Consider the following 21,477-nt stretch of genomic DNA (forward strand, 5'->3'; position numbering starts at 1 on the left):
CTTTTAGTAGCTTCTCATTTTTAGCTGTTTTCTGATTATTTTTAGTTTCTGATTATTTAAAAAATCCGTAACAAATAGATGAAAACAATTAAAAGTGATTATTTTTATAAAATAAGTGGGTTTTTTTTCTTTCTAAAATAAACTATAACAAACAGCCTCTCAATCATCATTCATAAGTTCTATATATTCTAGTTCCAAATCAAAAGTTATTAGAATAATTAAACGGTGAACAAACAATAAAAAACATTAAGCACAAAACAAACTCACATGAATTCATTAAAAAACTAAAACCAAATCGTAATACAAAATTTTCATCCATACCAACTCATTACTGAATAGCATTGATGTTTTATGAGTATGTTTCCCTCTCTGTATCTTAAAGTTTCTTGGCTAGATACTACTATTGCAGATTCAGGGTCTTTGTTGAATGGTAGATGGTCTTGGTGCTTTTACTGGACTGCACATGTTATGTAACTGAAACAATGGCTGCAAACCAGTTGTTGTTACTGCTATTTGATGTTGGTTCGATTGAGGACATACCCGATAGCATACAATGGATTTCAGATCGGATGGGTAATTTCTCTGTGTCCTCAACTTCAGTTTCTCCAAAACTGTGTTGTCTCAATGGCAATTGATGAGAATGAGGTGAATGCTTTGAACCATTTATTGGGTGAATGATGTTCTTCCAAAGTGATCATTTTTTGGTGGAGGTTATTATTAGAGAGATTGGTGACTTGTATTGCTTTATGGAGGAAAGGTATTATTGTTAATCAATGGGAACATTGTTGGGCGTTTTGTTTTAGAGAAGAAGAAAACATTTACCATTCATTCTTTAATTGTTCTTTCTCATCTCAAGCATGGAAGAAAATTTATAAGTGGCTGAATGTTGATACAATTGATTTTGAGGAAGTTTGGAGTCATTTTAATGGTTTTGGCGCTTTGGTGAAGTACAAGAAAAACAAAAAGTCGTCATCCCATTTCACTAGCTACCATTTAGAGTCTTTAGAATGATCAAATACCTAACATATCTTCCCCTTACTATGATTAAATTAAATTTGGTCACCCAAAACTTAATTTCTAATTTTGCATCCACGCGTGTAAAACTCTTGTCAGTGCAAATGGTACAGCCGACTAACAACAACAAATACGACCTAACAGCACAATCATAATTCTTAACAGAACACTGCCTTATATAGTTATCAAATAGCCATTGTTGAGAAAAATATCCACCTCGCTGCTTTCTTGTCTCTCTGGCCGCATACTGAACATTGACACCCAATAAATCAGCTGCAAGTGCCGCAGCTTCTTCCTCTGTGAACGATGACGGTATGTAAAATTCACCCCTAATCGGAATATGTAACAAACACGCAACATCATCCAGTGTAATTGTCATTTCACTGAACAACATGTGAAATGACGATGTCTCTGGGTGCCAATTCTCAACAAATGCGGATATAAGATTCGGATCGACCTTGTTCAAACTGGTCCGCTCAAGTAGACTCAACCCAGATGTAGTCATCCAACCTTCAACAATTGGTGGATGTTGATCAGGAACCAATTCGGCCAATTTGCCACCGAGAGATGCTATCTTTAATTCAATTCTTGGTCCATGACGTTCCTACATATATTGAAATGCATATAAGTTTTGTCCTTTCATCAAAATATTTCTTTAATAAACATCCACCAAAATTAATAAAAACCATACATATTTACTACTTAAGTTTATCACAATTACAACTTAAGTTTATCAACCAAAATGCAATAGCTATTTATAAAGAATATTAGGTTACGAGTGTTACCAAAACATTAGGTGAATTTTTTCATAATTTTTGACCTGAGATTCTTTCCCCAAACATTGATCAAAAGATACATCCTACTGTTATACATTTCATTGAACTATAACTAAAACTATAAATAAAAATTGATTACCTCGCCAAACCATACATGACGAGCAACATGCTCATGATACCGTGTCAGAAGACTAGTATCAATCGGTCCTCCAGGCCACACCACATGCTGCACCACAGGTTGCACCTCAGGCACAAACTCCTCCTTCTGCTGCTCCTCCGCCTGGCGCCGTAGAAACTCTTCATGTCCGATATCTTTGGAACGCCTAATTCTACCATCGCGTCCTCTGATACGCGCCACTGATAAAAAAAAAACAACATTCATTAATAAAAAAATGCAAATACAATTTAAAAATACTTACCGGAACACTTGGGTTTGAGTATTCCGGTATGCAAATATTAACAAACGCGAAACAGTTGAGAAATAGAATACCGGAACACTTCTGTTTAAGTGTTCCGGTATGAAATTCATACCGGAACACTTCAAAAAAGAGTTCCGGTATCAATATTCATACCGGAATACTTAAACGAAAGTGTTCCGGTATGAATATTCATACCGAAACACTTGAACGAAAGTGTTCCGGTTTGTTATCTCACTTACTCTCTCGATTTCCTCTTTCACAACACCAGAACACTTTTTTGAGAGGTGAGTAGAAAATGAATTTTTTTACGGTTTTACTTTATATACGAGGGCATTTTCGTCCATTCAAAAATTTATGTTGGGGTAGATGGAAGATTGTTGGGATAGAAAAAAAAAATTTCTCCATCAATTTTTACTGTGTTAACATGTCAACTTATCTTTTCTCAAATTAAATTACCATTCTTACATGAGATCGACGCATTCAAGACAACAATAATTACTCCCTCCTCCCAATTTAATTGACACAGTTGACTGTTGTGTACTATTCACACAAGTTGCTTTGACCTTATTTTTCTACTAATAAGCGAAAATAAATATTAGCATATAAGATGTTGTTTGATTTGTCTCGATGAGTATTTTCAAAATATCAAATTTTTATAAATTTTACTATTATACAATTAAAAATATTAATCGTCAAAGTTATGTATCAGTATGCGTAAAATATTCAACTGTGTTAATCAAATTGGGACGAAGTAGTATCAAATTAAGATCGGACAGTTAAAATTTTAATTGCAAACTTTAAATTTAAACCGATCTCAAAGAGTGCATTCCTTTTTAAGGTTTGAGATAAGGCGAAGCAGAGTACAGTGGACAACCATGGCTCTCCGCGTCAACTCGTTCACTCTCTCTTCCTCTTTACCTGTAATTTTCCTATCACTCTCTCTATCTCTTCCACAAATGAATGCACCAAATTGCGATAAATCAAAATCATGTTTTTCCTTTCAAATATTTAATATTTTCTAGAAACTGTTATTACTTCAAATTCAAAGTAAGTTAAATAATTTTTCTGCAGAAAACAAAGTTAAGAGCTGGAAATTCATGGAGTCCGAACCTCAGTTTTAACTCGCAGGTAGAATAACAAACAATTTTGCACCAAATAACAGTTTTAACTCGTTGGTAACATGTAACTGAACTTTTTCATGCATTTGTTTTGTAAGATGAAAATCCAAATGCGTAAGGAGGATGTTGGTGGACGAAAAATCTGGAGGCGAAGGAAAATGGTATCTTTTGCATCCATTTTGTTTTTCTTTAAAATATTTGGCTTTTGGGTTTTTTCGATTTATGTTTGCCTATTACCTGTTTGAATAAATGTACCATTTAATAATAAAATAAATGAGATCACCCCTTAAAAAAAATTGGGTCTTAAATCTTTGGATTATAGGGAAAGGTGCTCTGTTAATCTAGAGTTTGGTCGGAAGCTAAGTAAAGTTTAACCAATGATTGTTGTAGTCAGGTTGGAACTCGGGTACTCCCAGTCAAACCACTTGGTTAATCACACTTTATTTCAATGAGACCGACGTGAATTTCATCTATTAATAAAGAATGTGATGAAAAGAGTGCTGTCAAACATTCTTTAAGTGCAAAGAAACTGCTACTTAATTGTAACAGATTTGAAAATTTATCTAGCTTGAAGGATTAGGAGGGATTTCTGAGTAAGTGTGTTTGTCGTTCTCTTGGGCACTGAGCTCAATAGGAAGATGTTTTTCTTTTAGGTGCAGCTTAATGAATCACTAATGGTATTTACTCACGAAACGTTTTCCCGTGTTTGTTCATGTTCTGGATGGGAAAAGTTTTACGCGTTAGTTGAAGCCTTCTAAAATTGGAAAGTTAGGAGACCGGTTTATTGGATTGCAGGTTTTGGAAGTAGATTAGAATTGTGAAACAAAATTAGCAATCTGGATTATAGCTTTGTCGTGTTCCAAGTTAATAATAGCGATAACATTTGTGATTTGATGCTGCAAGGGAACATAGGATGGTATGCTATAGATTTTTGTTGTTCCAAGTAAACATGCTACGACATTTGCGATGCATTGGTGCAAGGTACGTAGGATACATAAAACAAAAAGAACCAAGTACTGTTTCAAGTGTCTGGATGTTATTTATGAAAAAGTAAGTATCACAATAGCCTATAGTCATTAAAGAAGAACACAGTAAGGGAAAGGTTAGAATATCAGGGAATGAGGAGAAGAGCCAAGAGAGGATATATCAAAGGATCACAATGCACACCAGTTTGTACTTTTCACATAATTTGTATTCACATTTGTACCCTGTCGTTTTCGCTAAATTTTCATCTATTTGTTTTTGAATGATATCACCACCTTGCTTCATTCTCTTGCAGATTCTTTCCATGCATGTAAACTTTAGGCTATTGTATTTGCTGCTACTGAGGTGTCAGTTTCTATGAACATAATGATTTGAAAAAACGATAACTGCTTTCATGTGGTAAAGATAAACCAAATTAAATTAGATTCACGTCTTTGCTTCTTCCTATCATGTTTGCACATTCCCAATATCTGGCATATGTCTCACTCAATAGCTACTCATTTTTCGCTGAATCTTGATGCACATGGTGAAAGTGTATGCAAATCAAGATTCTGCAATGTTTTTCTTCATTTCTAATTGATTTGACTGAATGAGTGCATAATGGTTATGCTGGTGAACATGATTCATGCTATTGGTAGTTAGCACAGGTTTCACAAGTATCATGTGTGATGAACTTGAATGTTTAAGCAGAAATTCATTTTACTGCAGATAAAAAAGGACGTACTTCTACCATACAGAATGGAGCGCATTCCTTTTCTCGAGGAGCAGGTGAGGAAGATAAGGGATGAGGGAAAGCTCGCGCGATTGGACGTAAGTAGGATACTGTTATCAGAAGATAATAGGTATGATTTTGTGAATGAGGTAGCAGCTGAGGCCAATTCTTATGTTGAGAGCAACATCGATGAGTATGGAGGTGAGAAGAAAGCCATTTTTCATGTTTTGAGTAATCGAAAGAATGATGCTGGAATTTACCGTCCAGAGGCGTATGCCGAGCCTGATCCATTCAAACCTGGGCCTCATTATTTGAAGGAAAATGCTACCCAGTGCCCTCAGGGCTTTCTTTAAGCGTCTTAAATAGTAAGTTTTTGTAAAATAATTATGGAAATGTGTTGCAGTCAACACATTGTTAAGCTGAGATATTACACTAGAGATAAGAATTTGCTTATTTGCTTCACTTGGCACAATTGATGTCTTAAGGTCTGTCTAAAATCTAAATTAGCTGCTGTTGTTTGTATGCATGCAAATCAAAGTCATTAAAAGCACATGGAAATCTAATATCTTTTGTATTGGAGAAACTATTTAATTAGTATTCTCATTATATTTTACTATTTACTATTATGGAGTATAGATCCACTTTTCCTCTAGACGCAGCAAATCAATTAACTTATGAACTTATCTATGCACTGAACTTAAGAACCTATGTCTTGAATTATTATCACTACTTTAGTTAATTTGCGCCACCTAAATGGTTTTTTTTTATAGTTCAGTTTTGGGTCAAAAGTCAGCTAGCTAGTTGACTCCATTATCGGCCAAACTATATCTGATCCGAATAACAACCATGCATTCCGTAGAAAAGCATATACAGTATTAGCAGTTTAACACACCTATTTAATTTAAATAATAATAACTTCATATTATTTCTTCGCAAGTCATAACCGGATTTGATCCTCTCCAACTTTCTCTCAGGTTTTCTCTCATTTTTCTTAATCTAATGGTTGGTAATTTACAAAGAATAAAAAGGAGATAAAATTAACCCTTGATTAAGAAAAAAGAGAGAAAATATGAGAGAACATTGGAGAAGATCCAAATAACCTATTTTATTCCATTCAATTCATAGTTAAATTAAATTTCAGGCACAAGCTAAGCTAGACAAAAAAATTTACATTCCTGTTTTGCAACGGGAGTTTGTGGGTATTTTTTTTTTTTGTTGAACCAGTTTGTGGGGGAAATGGATTTCGTGCACGCAGACCGTCTGATCTAGAAATTGATGGACAAAATAATTTGCAATTGATTTGATGATATGTAATTGGAACCGTCCGATCTCCAATCAATGGTTAATATTAACTACGGTGGGAAACTGTGTGATTTTACAAATGCAGAGAATTCATATCCGTTTGTGTGTCTTATGGTACACAAAATAATCTAATATTATTATTTCAAAAAAGATCATTAAAAAAATATACTCCAATTAGTTGAGATTCAAATTAGTCCTATATTTAAATTTGGCGACATTTATATAAATTTCATGTTTTCAACTAATTAAAGTATATAAAAAATTTCATGTTCATGCACTTCAACGATGGCAGCAGCCCCGTGTCGATTGGTGGAAATGCAACGTTGACGCAAGCTTCTTCGACACATCTGGCCATACCGGCTGGAGTTAGTGCATCCGTGACTCTAATGGCAACTTTGTTGCAGCAGGCACAAACATCAACAAGTATCACCTCTCAATATTAGAAGGTGAAGCCATGACAATTTTGGAAGTAATTCGCGAAGCTTCAACTAGAGGGTGGTCTAACATTATCTTTGAAAGTGATTCCAAAATTGTAGTGGATGCTATACAAGCTAGCCATAGAGGAGTATCAGAATTGAGTTCTATTATTTTGTCAATTAATTTATTGTTACAGTGTAATCCGAACTTTGAGATCAAGTTCATAAAGCGTCAAGCGAATATGGCGGCACATACCTTAGCTAGGGCGGCTTTTTCTTGGCCTTGTCGCACTTTCTTTGATTATGTCCCTCATTGTATTAAATATATTATTATTAATGAATTAAGTTGATTATGTTTGTTTCAAAAAAAAAAAGTATATAAAAAATTGTTCCACCCAGAGGGTTATAAACAAAAAAAAGTATATAAAAAATTCGAATCAAGTCATTAATGAACTTCACTAAAAGACAAATTATTCTGAAAAATCCGAATTTAATTCTTAAATGGAAAATTTTTTATAACAAATTTTACTTACTCTTGTGGTCAGATTTTACCTTACCACCCATTCTCCTACGAATTAGAGAGTTACTTTCTCCGTTCTTTTTTTTAAGTGTTGTTTTAGATCAATGTGCACTATTCACATAATCTACTTTGACGATAAATTTTTGTTAATATATAAAACAAAATGTTAGCAAATAAGATTACGTTCAATTTGTATCTACGAATAATTTCAAAATATAAAATTTTCATAATTTTTTATAATAAATATTTAAAGATATCGATGATAAAAATTACGCATTGGTATGTGTGTAGTGCAGTGTAGGGATGACAATGAGTAGGGTATAGGTAGGGTACTATAGTACCCATCTCCATACCCGCAGTTTGAAAAAATACTCGTACCCATCCTCATATCCGCGTGGGCAACAACCTTTGTACCCGTGCCCATACCCTATGGGTACCTAAGTATACATACCCGTACCCGTTACCCGCAATTTTACTAAAAATAAATCGATCAATTATAAAATATCATATCGTTTTTAATATAAACAAAAAATTTACTAACCTTATGTTAAAGTTCATTTTTTTGTTGACATATTCACATTGTGTTTGTATTATGTTATAAATAAACATTTTTATTAAAAATGTGTATTAGTTTAATAGTGTTGTATTTTTTAAAATTGATATAAATATGTAATTATATAATAATATATATAAAATAAATAAATATATATTATGCAGGTATGGGGCGGGATGTGTACTAAGGTACCCATACCCGTTCATTTTTGCGGGTAATTACCCATACCCATATCTGTACCCAAAATGCAGGTTTTTACCCTATCCATTATGAGTATTTTTTTGCAGATGTCCACTGAATATGAGTCAAATTACGCAGTGATAAAAAACAACCCTTAAAAAGGAATAATGAGAGTAACACTTAACACAAAAAAAATCACTTATACATTTACAAGTTTAATCATTATATTTATCTATTTTAAAAACTGAATTGGATTGAAAGTGAGGCTTTGTCTAACATGAATGATGCACAAATTATCGATAACACTATAACGAATATGAATTTTACAAAATATATCGTTGGATTAAAAGTATATATCACATAAATTATCCATGAAAATTAAAAATCATTTGATGTTAAAAATCATATGAAATAGTCTTCAATTTCTTTATATAATTTATAAAGTTTCAATTCAACTATGAATTTTGTAAAATTAATAGTGTTATTCATATTCAGCTATACTTAAGACTAAAATTTGAAGGTTTAATAAAAGTAGAAGAGAATCTGATCTAACCACCATATGATGAGAGAATCCAATCCGTTAAAATCAGTTAGAGGCTTGTATTAACTCATCACTTATCTAACTCTCTCTCTTTCTCAGCTTCTTCAGTATCTGAAGATTCTGAACTGAGAGAAACTGAGAACCCTTCACCTTCATCTTCATCTTCAAGGTGATGGCGTTATCAACTCCACAGATACAAAGATTTCTTTTAACCAAACTCCATAGACGTTACTCCACCTCTTCCAAATCCAACAACTTAAACAGAAACAGAAACAGAAACAGAAACATCTTCAACAGCAGAAGAAGTCGTTGCTACTCTGCCATAGCCATTGATGCACCTTCATCATTGACAGATTCACCTCCTATTAGATGGGGTTCTGTTTCTTTGCAGGGTCCTCGTGAAGAAATGGAAGATGATATTATTCTCAGACCTGATAGTCTTCAAGGTTTTTCTTTTGCTGCTGTTTTTGATGGTCATGGAGGCTTTGCTTCTGTCCAGTTTCTCAGGTCTTTGCAATAGTTAGCTTAATTAATCATGTATGATTCTAGCTTAATTTCTGTTGATTCTAAATTGAATATGCTAGCTTAATTAATTATTGGGTTGACTTGTGAAGTACCGACACTTCTCGGATTAGGCGTGTCTCGGTGTCGGACACCGACACTTATAATTACATTGAATTGTGTCCTTTTCTCAAATTATTATCAGTGTCAATGTGTCGGTGTCCAGTGTTTGTGTCAAGTGGTTAATGAGTTCTCCCTAGGACGGATCGTTTGAGAGAACCCGAGTTCGATTCCTGGTGGGAACAACTCTTGGCTAGACTTTACTTGCCTCGCGGCCGAACTCTGTATTATTGGGACCCTGTTTCCCTGAGAACCAGAGGGTTAATACCAAAATAGTAACTTTGAATTGATTTGCCAAATTTGATTTGATTATAGTTATAGTCGAGTTTAATTGAGTTTGAAGTTAAGTGATCTTTTGATGCTTTTTATCTTGAAAGCCAGTCTAATGTAAAGCTGATTTCTTTACTAAAATCACATTTAACATCAAATTTGATATTCTCTACCATAGGACCAAATGCAGACTATGCATAATCAAAATTGTTAATTTTCTGTGTCAACTACAGGGAAGAGCTATACAAGGAGTGTCTTGAAGCTCTACAAGATGGATTACTATTGCTCGGGAAAGATTTCAAAGCTGTTGAAGACGCATTAAAACAGGCATTTGCTAAGGCTGACATGAAGTTGTTAAAATGGTAAGCCAATTAATACGTACTGTCTCCATAAAATGTGGCTAATTCAATAGTTTCTTAATGATTCTAGATTTGGTATGATTACATTGAAGGTTTAGACTTTAGACAGTATTTTGTTTTTAAAGGCTTGAAATCAAAGGGGAGGAGGAGGATGAATCAGGTGCTACCGCCACTGCCATATTCCTAGGAGATAATAAGCTGCTAATTTCACATATTGGCGACTCATCTGTGGTACGTATTATTATTGTTGATCCATATTGTGCCTCTCACATCATACGCTAAGAATGCAAATGTATAGAAGATATGGATACAATACGACACGGATAGGAGAAATTTTAAAAATCAAGATATGACACGGTTGAGATATGCTAACAAAAAGTGCACAATGTTCATAAAGAGACATTCACATTGCTAATTGCTCATTAGTGCATAAACATATAAGTAGTCATCATGTGATGATCACAAATTACAAAGAAAAAACAAATGCTTGCGAATATAACAAATAGACATATTTTCCCAACCAATATCAGAATATATTCTTTTTACTTCGAATGTGTCTCAAAAGCGTGCAATTTTGCATCCTTAGTTAGTAACTTGTTGAAGATGCGTCATATCCAAATGATATCCGTGTCTTTAGTAGGTAAGAAGTATTGACAATGTATCTGAAAATTAATCGATACTATTTAGATACATATTGGGAAATATTGAATGTGTATCGATATTGGATACATGTCGGACACTAATAGTTTTCCTTTTTTGAAGTATCTAGACTTCATAGATCATACATTTGAGCAGGGCTACTTTATATGCTTTTCTGTTTAAAATAGTTCTTAAGAAAAAATCAATCACAGAATATTCTGATATTTATCATTCAATTAGGATATCTAGGGGATTGAATTGAATGTCATCAAAATCACATGACTGATATTTAAGCTCTTTTATTCTTGTAGGTTTTATGCAGATCTGGAAAACCTGAATTGCTGACTAGTCCTCACCGTCCCTATGGGAGCAACAAGGCTTCTCTTGAAGAAATCAAAAGAATCAGAGAAGCAGGTGGATGGGTGTGTTTTCCTTGTTCCTTTTTTTTATATGCTCTTTGAGTTTGACTAACTTCTGTGGTCTTATTTTTATATAATTAAATTAAAATTCTGATTTCAAAACTGAGCTGTGACAACTTAGGATGTAAACCAATTAACATGATGCTTTATGGAGCATATAACCATTTTCCATTTCCAAGTTTTATGGTGTGTTTTGGTTCGGTTGTTGGAGACACTACAACATGAAATACATTTTCATTATAATTCTAATAAAATCACATTGCATATGGCTGATGTTTACTCAGACGTGTATTGCCTTGTCTCTAGATTGTCAACGGTAGGATTTGTGGAGATATTGCGGTATCTCGTGCATTTGGGGACATTCGATTCAAAACGAAGAAGAATGAGTACAGTCCTTAATCTCTACATCATTCCTTCTAGTATAAAGGTATTTATTCTATGACTGTCAAAGTGTTTTCTAAGGGTTGTCTACCTTTTGCATGTTTAAAGGATGCTACGAAAAGGAGTTGAGGAAGGAAGATGGACAGAAAAATACATTTCTCGGTAGGTAATTGTATGCATGTCTTAACAATTGTTCCTTGCTTTCTCTCTTAATTGTGTGTTATATTGCATTAAAATTGACCTTCAACTAATTCAAGAAACTCTAAGTTTTAATTTAATGATTTCTTTCAACCAGTATACAGTTCAAAGATGACCTGGTTGTCGCACGCCCTGATATTTATCAAGTAACTCTTGCCTCAGATGCAGAATTTATAGTGTTAGCATCCGATGGCTTATGGGATTACATGAGCAGGTCTATTGCTTGATCCTCAAAATCAATTCTGCTACTGATTTTCTTAGTTCTGCAGAGAATTTACCTTCACAATCTTGCTACCTTTGCAGTTTAGACGCAGTTACTTTTGTGAGGGATCAACTACGAAAACATGGAAACACGCAGGTATACCTAAGACTTTATATTTAAGGCATTTTAATTCATTTTGATAAACTATCGAAGTAGCAACAATGATATTCTGCTTGCTCATATTGCAGCTAGCTTGTGAATCCCTTGCACAAGTGGTTTTGGTAAGTTTTACGTAGCAATTATTATCAAAAACTTATAATATTGATACTATTTTCACTAATTCATGACGATACAATCTGCAGGACCAACGTACACAGGATAATGTCAGCATTATAATTGCCGATCTAGGGTATGTATTTTGTCATGTATTTGGACTTCAGTGATTAGGTTCTATTATTGGTTACCACAATACCTTTGCGAAAAGAAAAATAAACCGGGAATATCATTTGTTAAAACTCAAAATCTGCTCATAGAGGTTCTTTCTACATTCTAGTAAAAATTTTAGTACGGATTATCATATCTCTAGAGTATTAATGTGGTCTAAATTGTTACTATATGACAAAGGAAAAATTTCAAGAATCTAAAAAACAATATTAGGTTTGAACATGCTGCACAGAAGTGCTATGCTCGACTCGTTATATACACATGTATAGAAACCAGATATCTTGTTAATAACATTATTTGATTTTAATATTAATCACCATGTGCCTTATATTGAGTGCTTGCAGGAAGACAGACTGGAAGAATCTTCCACTGCAGCAACAAAATGTGATATTTGAGCTAGTCCAAGCCCTTGCCACAATTGGAATTGTGTCTGTTGGAATCTGGTTTACATCACAGCTTTCTTTATAGATTCAATAGCTTATGATACTAGTCATGTACATAACCAGACACATACTTTTTAACTTTCTGCCTGTATAATATTTAGTGTACATGTCACACATCTTTTTTTTTTTTTTTGAATAAATACATGTCACACATCTTAGAATCTACCTTTTTTTTTAAACAAATCTTAGAATCTACTTGGTTTAGAAAGTATCCTGATATTTTCTTTTTAATATTTTGACTATTTATTTACAACATATAAATAAGCTAATTCAAATACTTATTTTAATTTTTAATATTTTTTCTAAGGAGTCATAAGGTTTTTAAACCTTCATAGAGCTCCAAAAGCTCTGACTGTAAGCAGTGGTGTTGGCCAAGTTTTTCACCTAAAGTCAAATCATGCAAGTGTAATATTTTATTTTTAGTTTTGAAAATTATTTTAAAATTTTACCTTCTTAATTAAGTGGGTGGGTCCATCAAAATTAATCATTATTCTTGAAGAGAAGTATATAAATTATTTAGGTTAAATGTACCATTAAATTGTATGAAATCACAATCTTTTAAATTAAGTTTTATTTAAATTTTTCAGTTTAATCTCTTTTTTTTAAGGATTAAAATTGAATAAATTGAACTTATGATTTTATAGAGAACATAATCGTATTTAACTGCCTAAATTGAAGATATATATATATATATATATATATATATATATATATATATATATATATATATATATATTTTGCATTGTAAATTGAAGATTTAATCTAATCAAGAACAAGAAAAAAATAATTCGTATTAATGTATTGTCTTTCATAGCTAAAAATCCAGATCATTGAAGGTATGTTTATGGTTAACTGGTTAACTCAACTTATCAATATCTATTTGGCTCCATCTCCCTTCCTATCTTGTTGAGCACGGATAAGCTAATTGTGTTGGATAAATCGTGGAAAACTTTTTCTCCTTTAAAAGTTATTGTGTTCTCTTGGCAACTTTTTCGTGATCGTCTTCCTATGAGAGAGAATTTTTCAAGAGAAGAAATTTTGGTATGGGTCATAAACCACCATGTGTGTGATTCCCGTCGGTTTCGGAAAGCGGGGGCCATCTTTTCGAAACTTGTTTCAACGTACCTGTGCTTGAAGAGATGTTTGAAGGGATAAAAAGGATATCCTGAAAATGGTTACTAGCTAAAAAAAAAGGGTGGCTCATGTATTGTATATGAATGTAATACTAATCCATTGATTGTATTTTAAGATAAGGATTGTGTTTTTCATAGGGTTTTTGGGGACTGTTAATTCTCTATTTTTTCCGGCTTGGATTAAGTACCCCTTGTATTTAATCTCAATTTGTGACTATAGTTTCATTTATACTTCTTTGCTCATTCAATATACCTACTTTTGTTGTTAAAAAAAGATCATTACAATGCTTGGTTACCAGAACCGAGTTTGTAACGCAATTGCATTTATCAGTGTCTTAAAACTACCACTTCATCATGTGGAAAATTAGCTTCTGTTAAATCCAGAAACAGTTGGTAGAAGCTAGTTAGAATTATAAGTAACCCATCAAACAACATCTCAAGAAAAAAAAAAGGGTGATGATTTTCACATTCCATTAAATCGATTTGACCTAAACCTACTAACTACTAAATATTAATTCAAATAAAGAACACTACAATTGTTTTGGAATAGTATGCACAAATAGTGAACTTTATATAAGAATTACAGCAAGTTAATTGTCATTAATTCGGTTATCCAAACTATATTTTCAACTAGATCACTCATTTTTTGGATTTAGATCCTCTCCAATTTGCTTCACGCACCACAACTTTGGATGAGAATAATAATTAATAAAAAGATATGTTTTACTAAGGAATTTTGTTTCAAGTTTGTTACATTCGAGTTCATTTATATTCAAATATATGCAAATCAATAGCTAAATGCGGGAAAATGAAAGTGTTTAAATTAATACTGCCTGTGAAAGTAACAGAGCAAAATTATAATATCACCAAACCATAATAAGGTATACAGAACACATGACAAAATGCCTGAGCAAACCAAAATTCACAAATTTTTATATAGAACAAAAAAAGGGAAAGATATCAATAATCAAGTAAAAGCTAAACCCAGATGATTGCCTTCCAACAAGAGAAACAGCAATCCACCACATTTCAGTTGGTTCTTTTGATATCATCACAATATTCAACAAGCTTTAGTACCAATCCACAAGAATAGCCAATATATATGATTTTGCATACCATTTCAAAACAAAGAAATAAATAAGGTATATTGATTTCATGAATGCAAAATGATTTTTTACCTAAGAAACCGACCGACATCAAAACAGAAATGCATAATGCAAGTAAGAAGATGCAGAGTTAAAAGTTAGTTGGAGTTCATCACTTCTATTCCAATAACCCATGACCAAATTAGTAAAAAAAACAAAAAAAAATTAGCAGAGAACGGGTTATCTTAATTTCAAACTCGACGTCCAAGCCTGACCAAGAGTAGAGTAGTTTCTCAGTCATGAATCAGTTACCTTCCTTCAGTGGCTCAGCCATTCAACTTACAATCCTCATGAAGAGCTAAACCCACATTTGAAATCTCTGTCTCGCCACTAACTTCTTCCTCTTGAAAGTGCTGGACTTAGGGCCAGTTTGTTTAAGATTTACAAAAAAATTCTTTTTGATGTTTTAGTTATACGGTTGTGTGCAAGTTTTTTTCAAAAATCATTTTATGCTGAAAATGAAATAGCTATTTTGATTAGCGTTTGAAGAAAATCATTTCAATAGAAGAGAGAAAAAACACAATTTGTGATGCATGTGCTTCTTCAATAAAATGAAAAACTATTTTGACATGCACGGTTTTCAACTTGAATGCCTTTTTCAACCAAAGTTTATGTTTTTCTTAATTTTTTTTAAAGAATAATCTCCAAATTATTTATATCAAAATCACTTCTATTTTAATCTATAACAAACGGGCCCTTAACGATTCTCATGCAAAAGCCAGTGATGCATTCTTGAATGTACTAGTGCTAATGCAAACCGAGTTAGTGACACCTTGAAGACCTTCAAACAGACACCTTCTGTTGTCTGACCATGGAGACAACTTGACATATGCAATCCCACGACTGACCATGGAGACAACTTGACATATGCAATCCCACGACTGACCTTGGAGACAATTTGACACATGCAATCCCATGCCCCACCCCGACACATCCAAATGCATGCAAGCAGTTTATGACAAAGGATATGCTAACTGAGATGAACCTCACACAGATATAGCACGGTTGAGAGCAGACTTGACCCATTCAGCTGATTCTTTAATCATGTGATCATCTGAGATCAAACAATTATTCAAAAATTCTGTGCATGACGAATTCTGTTGAATTAAAGAACCAACGTTGCTTCCAAGTGTATCAGTTAGATCTCCAAGGACTCGAATAGCTGTTTTAGTAACCACAGCATCCCTGCAGTAAGAAAAGTCAATGATCACTATAACAATGAATATATTACAAAGAAAAAATAAATTGGAAAATAATCTATTTTGCTTTCTCACTTGTCTTTTTCCATGTATATGCTATCCAAAAACTGGAGGATGTGGGGAGCATAAGGAATCAAAAACTCGGTTTTTGATGAATTCTTAAACCCTTGGAAGATCCCAGAATATGCCTCTAATATCCCATTTCTCAAAGAGTTAATATACTCTTCCATTTCCGAGTCCAAGCCTGATGTGTGGGCGGACACCTCTGCAGCATTTTGTAGTGTCTTCATTGCGTACGTTAAGTATTTATTGAAGTTGTCTCCTATAGCAAGTGCTATATCACCAATGCATGAAAATAACGGGGGCTTCACAGAATGGTGTAAGTTACCACTTGACAAATTTTTGAGAAGTTGTGTCATAATCCCATCACAGTAAGGCAGTATTTTATCCTCCAATGCCCTGCAAATGTCACTTACTACACCAACAGTTACTGCACAAACTTGGTACTCCTCAAAATTCTGAAGGTCAGCCTCCAGAAACTGGTAAAATTCAGGCAGGTATTTAGCAAAATCAGGGCCTATTGCATAGGCAAGGGCTCCAATAGCTAGCATGGATTCCTCATGGGCGGTGGCATTTCTGCAAGCAAAGACCCTGATGAATAGTCCCATTATCTGATCAGCATACTGCAAGAAAACATATTTGGTAGGTTCTGAAGACCCTAGCTTCTGAATAATTACTTGCAAGCTCCCACAAAGAAGGCCTATAAGTTCACTCTGTTTTTCTCTTTCATCAGAAGAAAGATTCTGTGCTTCAAGACATTTGTGCAGCTCCATCATGATGACAGCAACTAGTTGTAACACCAAAGGAGCTGTTTCATCGGTTGAACATCTTACTACTTCATTCAATGCTTCATATGCTGAAGTTCTTAAACGTGATTCCATAGCATCCTCTCTGTGGGTAACAGTGAGAAGGGCTTGAACAATTTCCTGGAAAAAGGGAGTTATAGGAGATGTTAGTCCTACATCCTCATAACCCTTGGCGAGAGAGTACAGGGCTCCACAGGCTTTCTCAGCAACATTAGGGACATCCTTCATGCTCTGAAGGAGGACTGTAATAATTTGTTGGGCATTTCCCTCATTAATAATAGGTGTGCCAACAATTGAACTGTGAAGAAATTCAAACATTCGTCCCAAAGTCCAAGCAGTGGTGTCCCTAACATGGTTGTTTGGATCCTTCTCTAGGGCACTGAGCATAAATGGTAGAGCATGATTAATAAGAGGTACTAATTTTTCTGGTGAAGGCCCCTCCAAGATAGAGCCAAATGCATAAGTGGCTGCTTCCCTCCGTCTCCAATCTGGTTTGGTAATGTTTTCCTCAATGAAGGGCATTACCAGTGGCACAATATCATCTCCAGTAGTACTAGCAACTAAACCAAGGCATGTACCACCTGCCATTGCAATATTCCATGCACCTTCATCCAGATCTTGATCCTCTTCTTGTTTGAGTAATGTTTCCAACAGCAGAGGGATGAGTGCAGGAAGGTTCTGCTTAATGAAATAAAAACAAGGTATATCACCCTCATTATTTTCCAAGATATCAATCTCCTCATCACAAATTGTACTCCAGAATTCAATGGCTTGAAGAGCAACAGGCTCCTGATCAGCCCTAACGATCTTTGTTGTGATGTTATATATCTCCTGGATGTAAGGAGACAATTTTGCATAATACATGGCAGCAATGGAAACCAAACATTCAAAAGCTGCTTGCCGTATTTTCACTTCAGGAGACATAGTTGTCTCACAAACAACTCTCATGATATATTCACGCTCCATATCATTGCTAAAATTAGCCTGTGCAAATCCAAGAGCATTATATAATGCCCTAGTAGCAGCAAGTCTAACATCATTGTTCCTTTCAGATGAGTTCATACCTAGAACTACAGCAGTAAGAATTTTATCTACTTGGTCTTTATCAACAACCTCATGAGAGACATCCTCGCACAAATACCCCAAAGTCTCCAAAGTTGCTTGCTTGACATGAGCAGGAACTTGATGAATATTTGATAAAAGTGACCCTATCAGCTCAGGCCACTGTTTCTGAGGAAGCTCAATTCCAGCAATTTTGGCAACAACTTGAGTTGCTGTAGACCGAGCCTCAAGTACAAGAGAAGATAGTGTTTGCAGCAAGCATGCCTTAACCTGAGCCTTTGCTGCAGAGTCCAACGACAACCATCTCTGAGCCAATTCGTGCTTTCTGTTTTCATCCTTGGCATCCAGTGCATTTTTAAGTATCAAACCTGCCAACTTTCGGCTATCAACTGGTTTATCTTCACTTGCTAACTCTACAGAAAGAGAGACCAAGAAACCAGGAAGGTTTTGCTCCTGAAAATGCAGCAGACTTTCTTCAGCATGCTTACGTACAGTCCCATCAATGGATTGAGCATTCAAAAGTGCCTGAGTAAATTCCATCGCCTCGCTATACCTAATGGCACAAAACAATCAGCTCTTAATATTTCCACTTAAAAATAAACAATTTAAAAATTAAGAAAAATAAAAAATTAAGGCAAGATAATGAGTCTTATTGAATAAACAATTTTTTTTTTTGATAAATAAATTATCCATTTCAGAGACTAACCAATTAGTTTTTCTATTATCACAAGAAAAAAAACGAGACTGACCAAACAAAGCAATATATTAAAGATGGCCATTGGCCACAATATAATAGCAATATATTTTAAATCAAACAGAAAAGTAAAACAAAAATACAACATATAACTATGACATGAGACAACTAGGAAAAAGACTGCCTGTAAAAATTATACTGAAATTAAAGTTGAATTTCTCAAAGTACGACATATGTTCTTTAGGGTGGTCTTTTTGGTTGGGGGTATAGACGGAGGGGAGGGGAGGTGATATTTTAAATTATATTTGTTTGATTCAACTTTTAGTAGGAGATGAGAGTAAAATCCTTCCTATATCACTTTTTCTTCCCCCAAATTGATGCAATTTTGAGGGGAGGGAAGACATATGTTTTTTCGTTTCCTTTTCGATCCTATAACATTCACTCCATATCCATTCCTTTTACTATTTAGAAAGAGTATTATAGCAAATTATGGTAGGGTTTCAAGCGTGAGTGGTTAAGTCATGAGAAGAATGTTGAATATATAAGACAGGTGAACCATGCATATATACCTAATGCGTTAAGGTTTTGAGTCAAGATATGGCGTTTCTCTCTCTCTCTCTCTTGTGGTCCTTATAGTGAGTCTAATACACCTTTTGGTGCATGTTGCTAGCTAGAATACACCACTTATTTTCTAAAGAGTGGTTAAATTAAATACACCCTAAAGTGCATGTCACTAATACACGTGTCTTCATGAGAAGACGAATGGGAGTGGGTGTGTTAAAGCATTCCAATATTCCATATTTAAAGTTGAGATTCTCAAAGTAAAACATGCATGCATGGTATGTTTTTATAATGGTAGCTAGTTTCATATATGTCAAAGATTAATTGAGTGATTTCCTATTCATAATCATAATAAAACTTGTAAACATCAAATTGAGTGAATACATGAAACAAACCGATGCTATCGAACAGAAGTCAATACAAAAACCTATTAAAATCGATCATAATCCAAACAAAGAATAATAAAACTAACGTATCGAATCACCCTAGTACGAAAACTTATAGATTGCAGAAACGAAAAATCATAATAAAAGTAACAACAGAAAAGTGAAATCGAAAGGGAAAAATGAAGACGGAAAAAGTAGATTGGATTGACGACAATACCTGGAATCGGAGAAGTGATGAGCGAAGGAAGCAGTGACTGAATGAGTGAGAGAGAAGACGATCGTAACAGCGGTTACGATCACAAGAGAATAGTGAGAGAATACTGAATAGAGAATAGAGATAGTGAATATATATAAATAAAACAAAAAAAAAAAAGAAATTAGCGTTAAAAATAAGTCGGCCGATTTAACTTTACAAAATTCAAGTTTAACTTAGTTACGGGCTTACGGCCTAATTTTTGTTTTCTCTTCTTTTTTTTCTTTATAAGTTAGGCCAAACAATAATTTTTAAAAGTTGCTTTTATATTTTAGAAAAATTATACTATATATTATTAAACATATCTTTTAACTATATTATAACAAAAAATAATAACTTTTATCTTTTTTTTATAAAAAAATGTAAGATTTATCAAACAATTTAAATTTTAGTTAAAAAGCTATTATTTATAGCTTTATGGTTAAAAAGAGCTTCTACACCTAAAAAAAACTAGGTCAAACGATATCTTAGGCCCTATTTGGATTAGCTTATTTTTTAACTTATGCAAAACAGATTATGCAAATAAATAATTTTTTGTATATTATTATAAGTTTGTCAAGGTAGTTTATGATATAATAACTTGTAAAAATACAATCTTCACTAGTGAAAATTTATAAAATAGCATAAAACCTAATTTATATTGCATAAGGTGTTTGCATAAGCTCAAAAATAAGCTAATCCAAACGAGCCCTTAATTATTCTTTATTTTTTTGACATAGTTATTATTAAAACATTTAAAATTGATGAAAAAAAATATATTCTTGTATTTGTTACAAGTTTATTAAAAAAATATTTTTGATTATAAAAAAAATATTTATGAGAAAAGAACAAATTTTCTAAGGGCCCGATTGGTTCGAGGTAGATAGAGGGGAGGGGAGGTGAGGGTGATAATCTTGACAAAAAAAGATTTATTTTTATTAAACCTTTTTTTTTTTAAAAAAGTTTTTTATTCTTAAAAAAAATTTAAAAACAAAAACAAAAAATCTCAATTATTAGAGAGATTTGATTGGTTAAAAAACGTTTTAAATTGACAAAAGGAATATTTTAAATTCATAGAACATTTTAAAAAAATTTGTTTTTAAATTTTGTTTCTTTTTTCAAGAATAAAAAACAATTTTTTTAAAAAAAAGATTTAATAAGATTATCCCCTCTCATCCCCTCCATCTACCTCGAACCAATCGGGCTCTAAAGAAAAGGGTGGGTAAAAAGTTCTGCTCAAACATATTTTAAATTTAAATAACATATATCTTCATGAATCATTTTATATATTTTATTAGGAAGCACGGACACCTCTATGATTAGGCGTGTCACGTTATCCGACACGTGTCGGTGTCCGACACTCGTATGATACTCCTACGACACATGTCAGATAGCTCAGATCGGTATCCAAAAAACTCAATTTTCCCTTTACTTTGACACTCATTTGATCGGTGTCCGACGCCTGTAAAATACTCATATGACACGTGTCGGACAAATATCCAACAATTTATTTGTTTATACTCTCATTAGGCACATATTAGACATATCTAAAAGAGTTAAAGACGTGTCGAAACAACAATATTGTTCAATGAGGGATTAAAGACATTACATTTTGATTACAATATTTAGTTTTTTAATAGTAGATGGATAAATAAAGGTAAAAATCATCATATCTTGTTTTAAAACAT

General features: G+C 33.5%; 4 protein-coding genes across 5 annotated transcripts; 2 read left to right on the forward strand and 2 right to left on the reverse strand.

The window, feature by feature from the left end:
• Positions 1 to 982: 982 nt before the first annotated feature.
• LOC123905133 (protein MAIN-LIKE 1-like) lies at positions 983 to 2,319 on the reverse strand. The gene is made up of 3 exons (XM_045954769.1): positions 2,256 to 2,319; positions 1,930 to 2,147; positions 983 to 1,618 (listed from the first exon to the last, which is right to left on the reverse strand). Exons 1-3 carry the CDS (start codon positions 2,317 to 2,319, stop codon positions 983 to 985), a joined length of 918 nt encoding a protein of 305 aa, XP_045810725.1.
• A 697-nt stretch (positions 2,320 to 3,016) lies between these two features.
• Positions 3,017 to 5,643, forward strand: LOC123909240 (protein PLASTID TRANSCRIPTIONALLY ACTIVE 7). Its single transcript, XM_045960041.1, has 4 exons — positions 3,017 to 3,129; positions 3,281 to 3,337; positions 3,426 to 3,488; positions 5,020 to 5,643. The coding sequence occupies exons 1-4, from the start codon at positions 3,085 to 3,087 to the stop codon at positions 5,374 to 5,376; spliced, it is 522 nt and encodes a 173-aa protein (XP_045815997.1). The 5' UTR covers positions 3,017 to 3,084; the 3' UTR covers positions 5,377 to 5,643.
• Positions 5,644 to 8,497: 2,854 nt separating this feature from the next.
• Positions 8,498 to 12,711, forward strand: LOC123909238 (protein phosphatase 2C 57). The gene is made up of 11 exons (XM_045960037.1): positions 8,498 to 9,042; positions 9,660 to 9,788; positions 9,911 to 10,016; positions 10,736 to 10,846; positions 11,150 to 11,229; positions 11,333 to 11,386; positions 11,520 to 11,636; positions 11,726 to 11,780; positions 11,873 to 11,905; positions 11,987 to 12,033; positions 12,413 to 12,711. The coding sequence occupies exons 1-11, from the start codon at positions 8,708 to 8,710 to the stop codon at positions 12,534 to 12,536; spliced, it is 1,191 nt and encodes a 396-aa protein (XP_045815993.1). The 5' UTR covers positions 8,498 to 8,707; the 3' UTR covers positions 12,537 to 12,711.
• Positions 12,712 to 14,447: 1,736 nt separating this feature from the next.
• Positions 14,448 to 19,996, reverse strand: LOC123909234 (importin subunit beta-1-like). 2 transcript variants are annotated; one of them, XM_045960033.1, is made up of 3 exons: positions 19,775 to 19,996; positions 16,064 to 18,463; positions 14,448 to 15,974 (listed from the first exon to the last, which is right to left on the reverse strand). In XM_045960033.1, exons 2-3 carry the CDS (start codon positions 18,454 to 18,456, stop codon positions 15,776 to 15,778), a joined length of 2,592 nt encoding a protein of 863 aa, XP_045815989.1. In that variant the 5' UTR covers positions 18,457 to 18,463; positions 19,775 to 19,996; the 3' UTR covers positions 14,448 to 15,775. The 2 variants fall into 2 exon arrangements, with proteins under 2 accessions (XP_045815989.1, XP_045815990.1); XM_045960034.1 differs by having other exon boundaries at positions 16,064 to 18,468; positions 19,775 to 19,870.
• Between the last annotated feature and the right edge of the window lie 1,481 nt (positions 19,997 to 21,477).

The sequence above is a fragment of the Trifolium pratense genome, linkage group LG2 (assembly GCF_020283565.1).
Source record: "Trifolium pratense cultivar HEN17-A07 linkage group LG2, ARS_RC_1.1, whole genome shotgun sequence".
NCBI classification, from domain to species: Eukaryota; Viridiplantae; Streptophyta; class Magnoliopsida; order Fabales; family Fabaceae; genus Trifolium; species Trifolium pratense.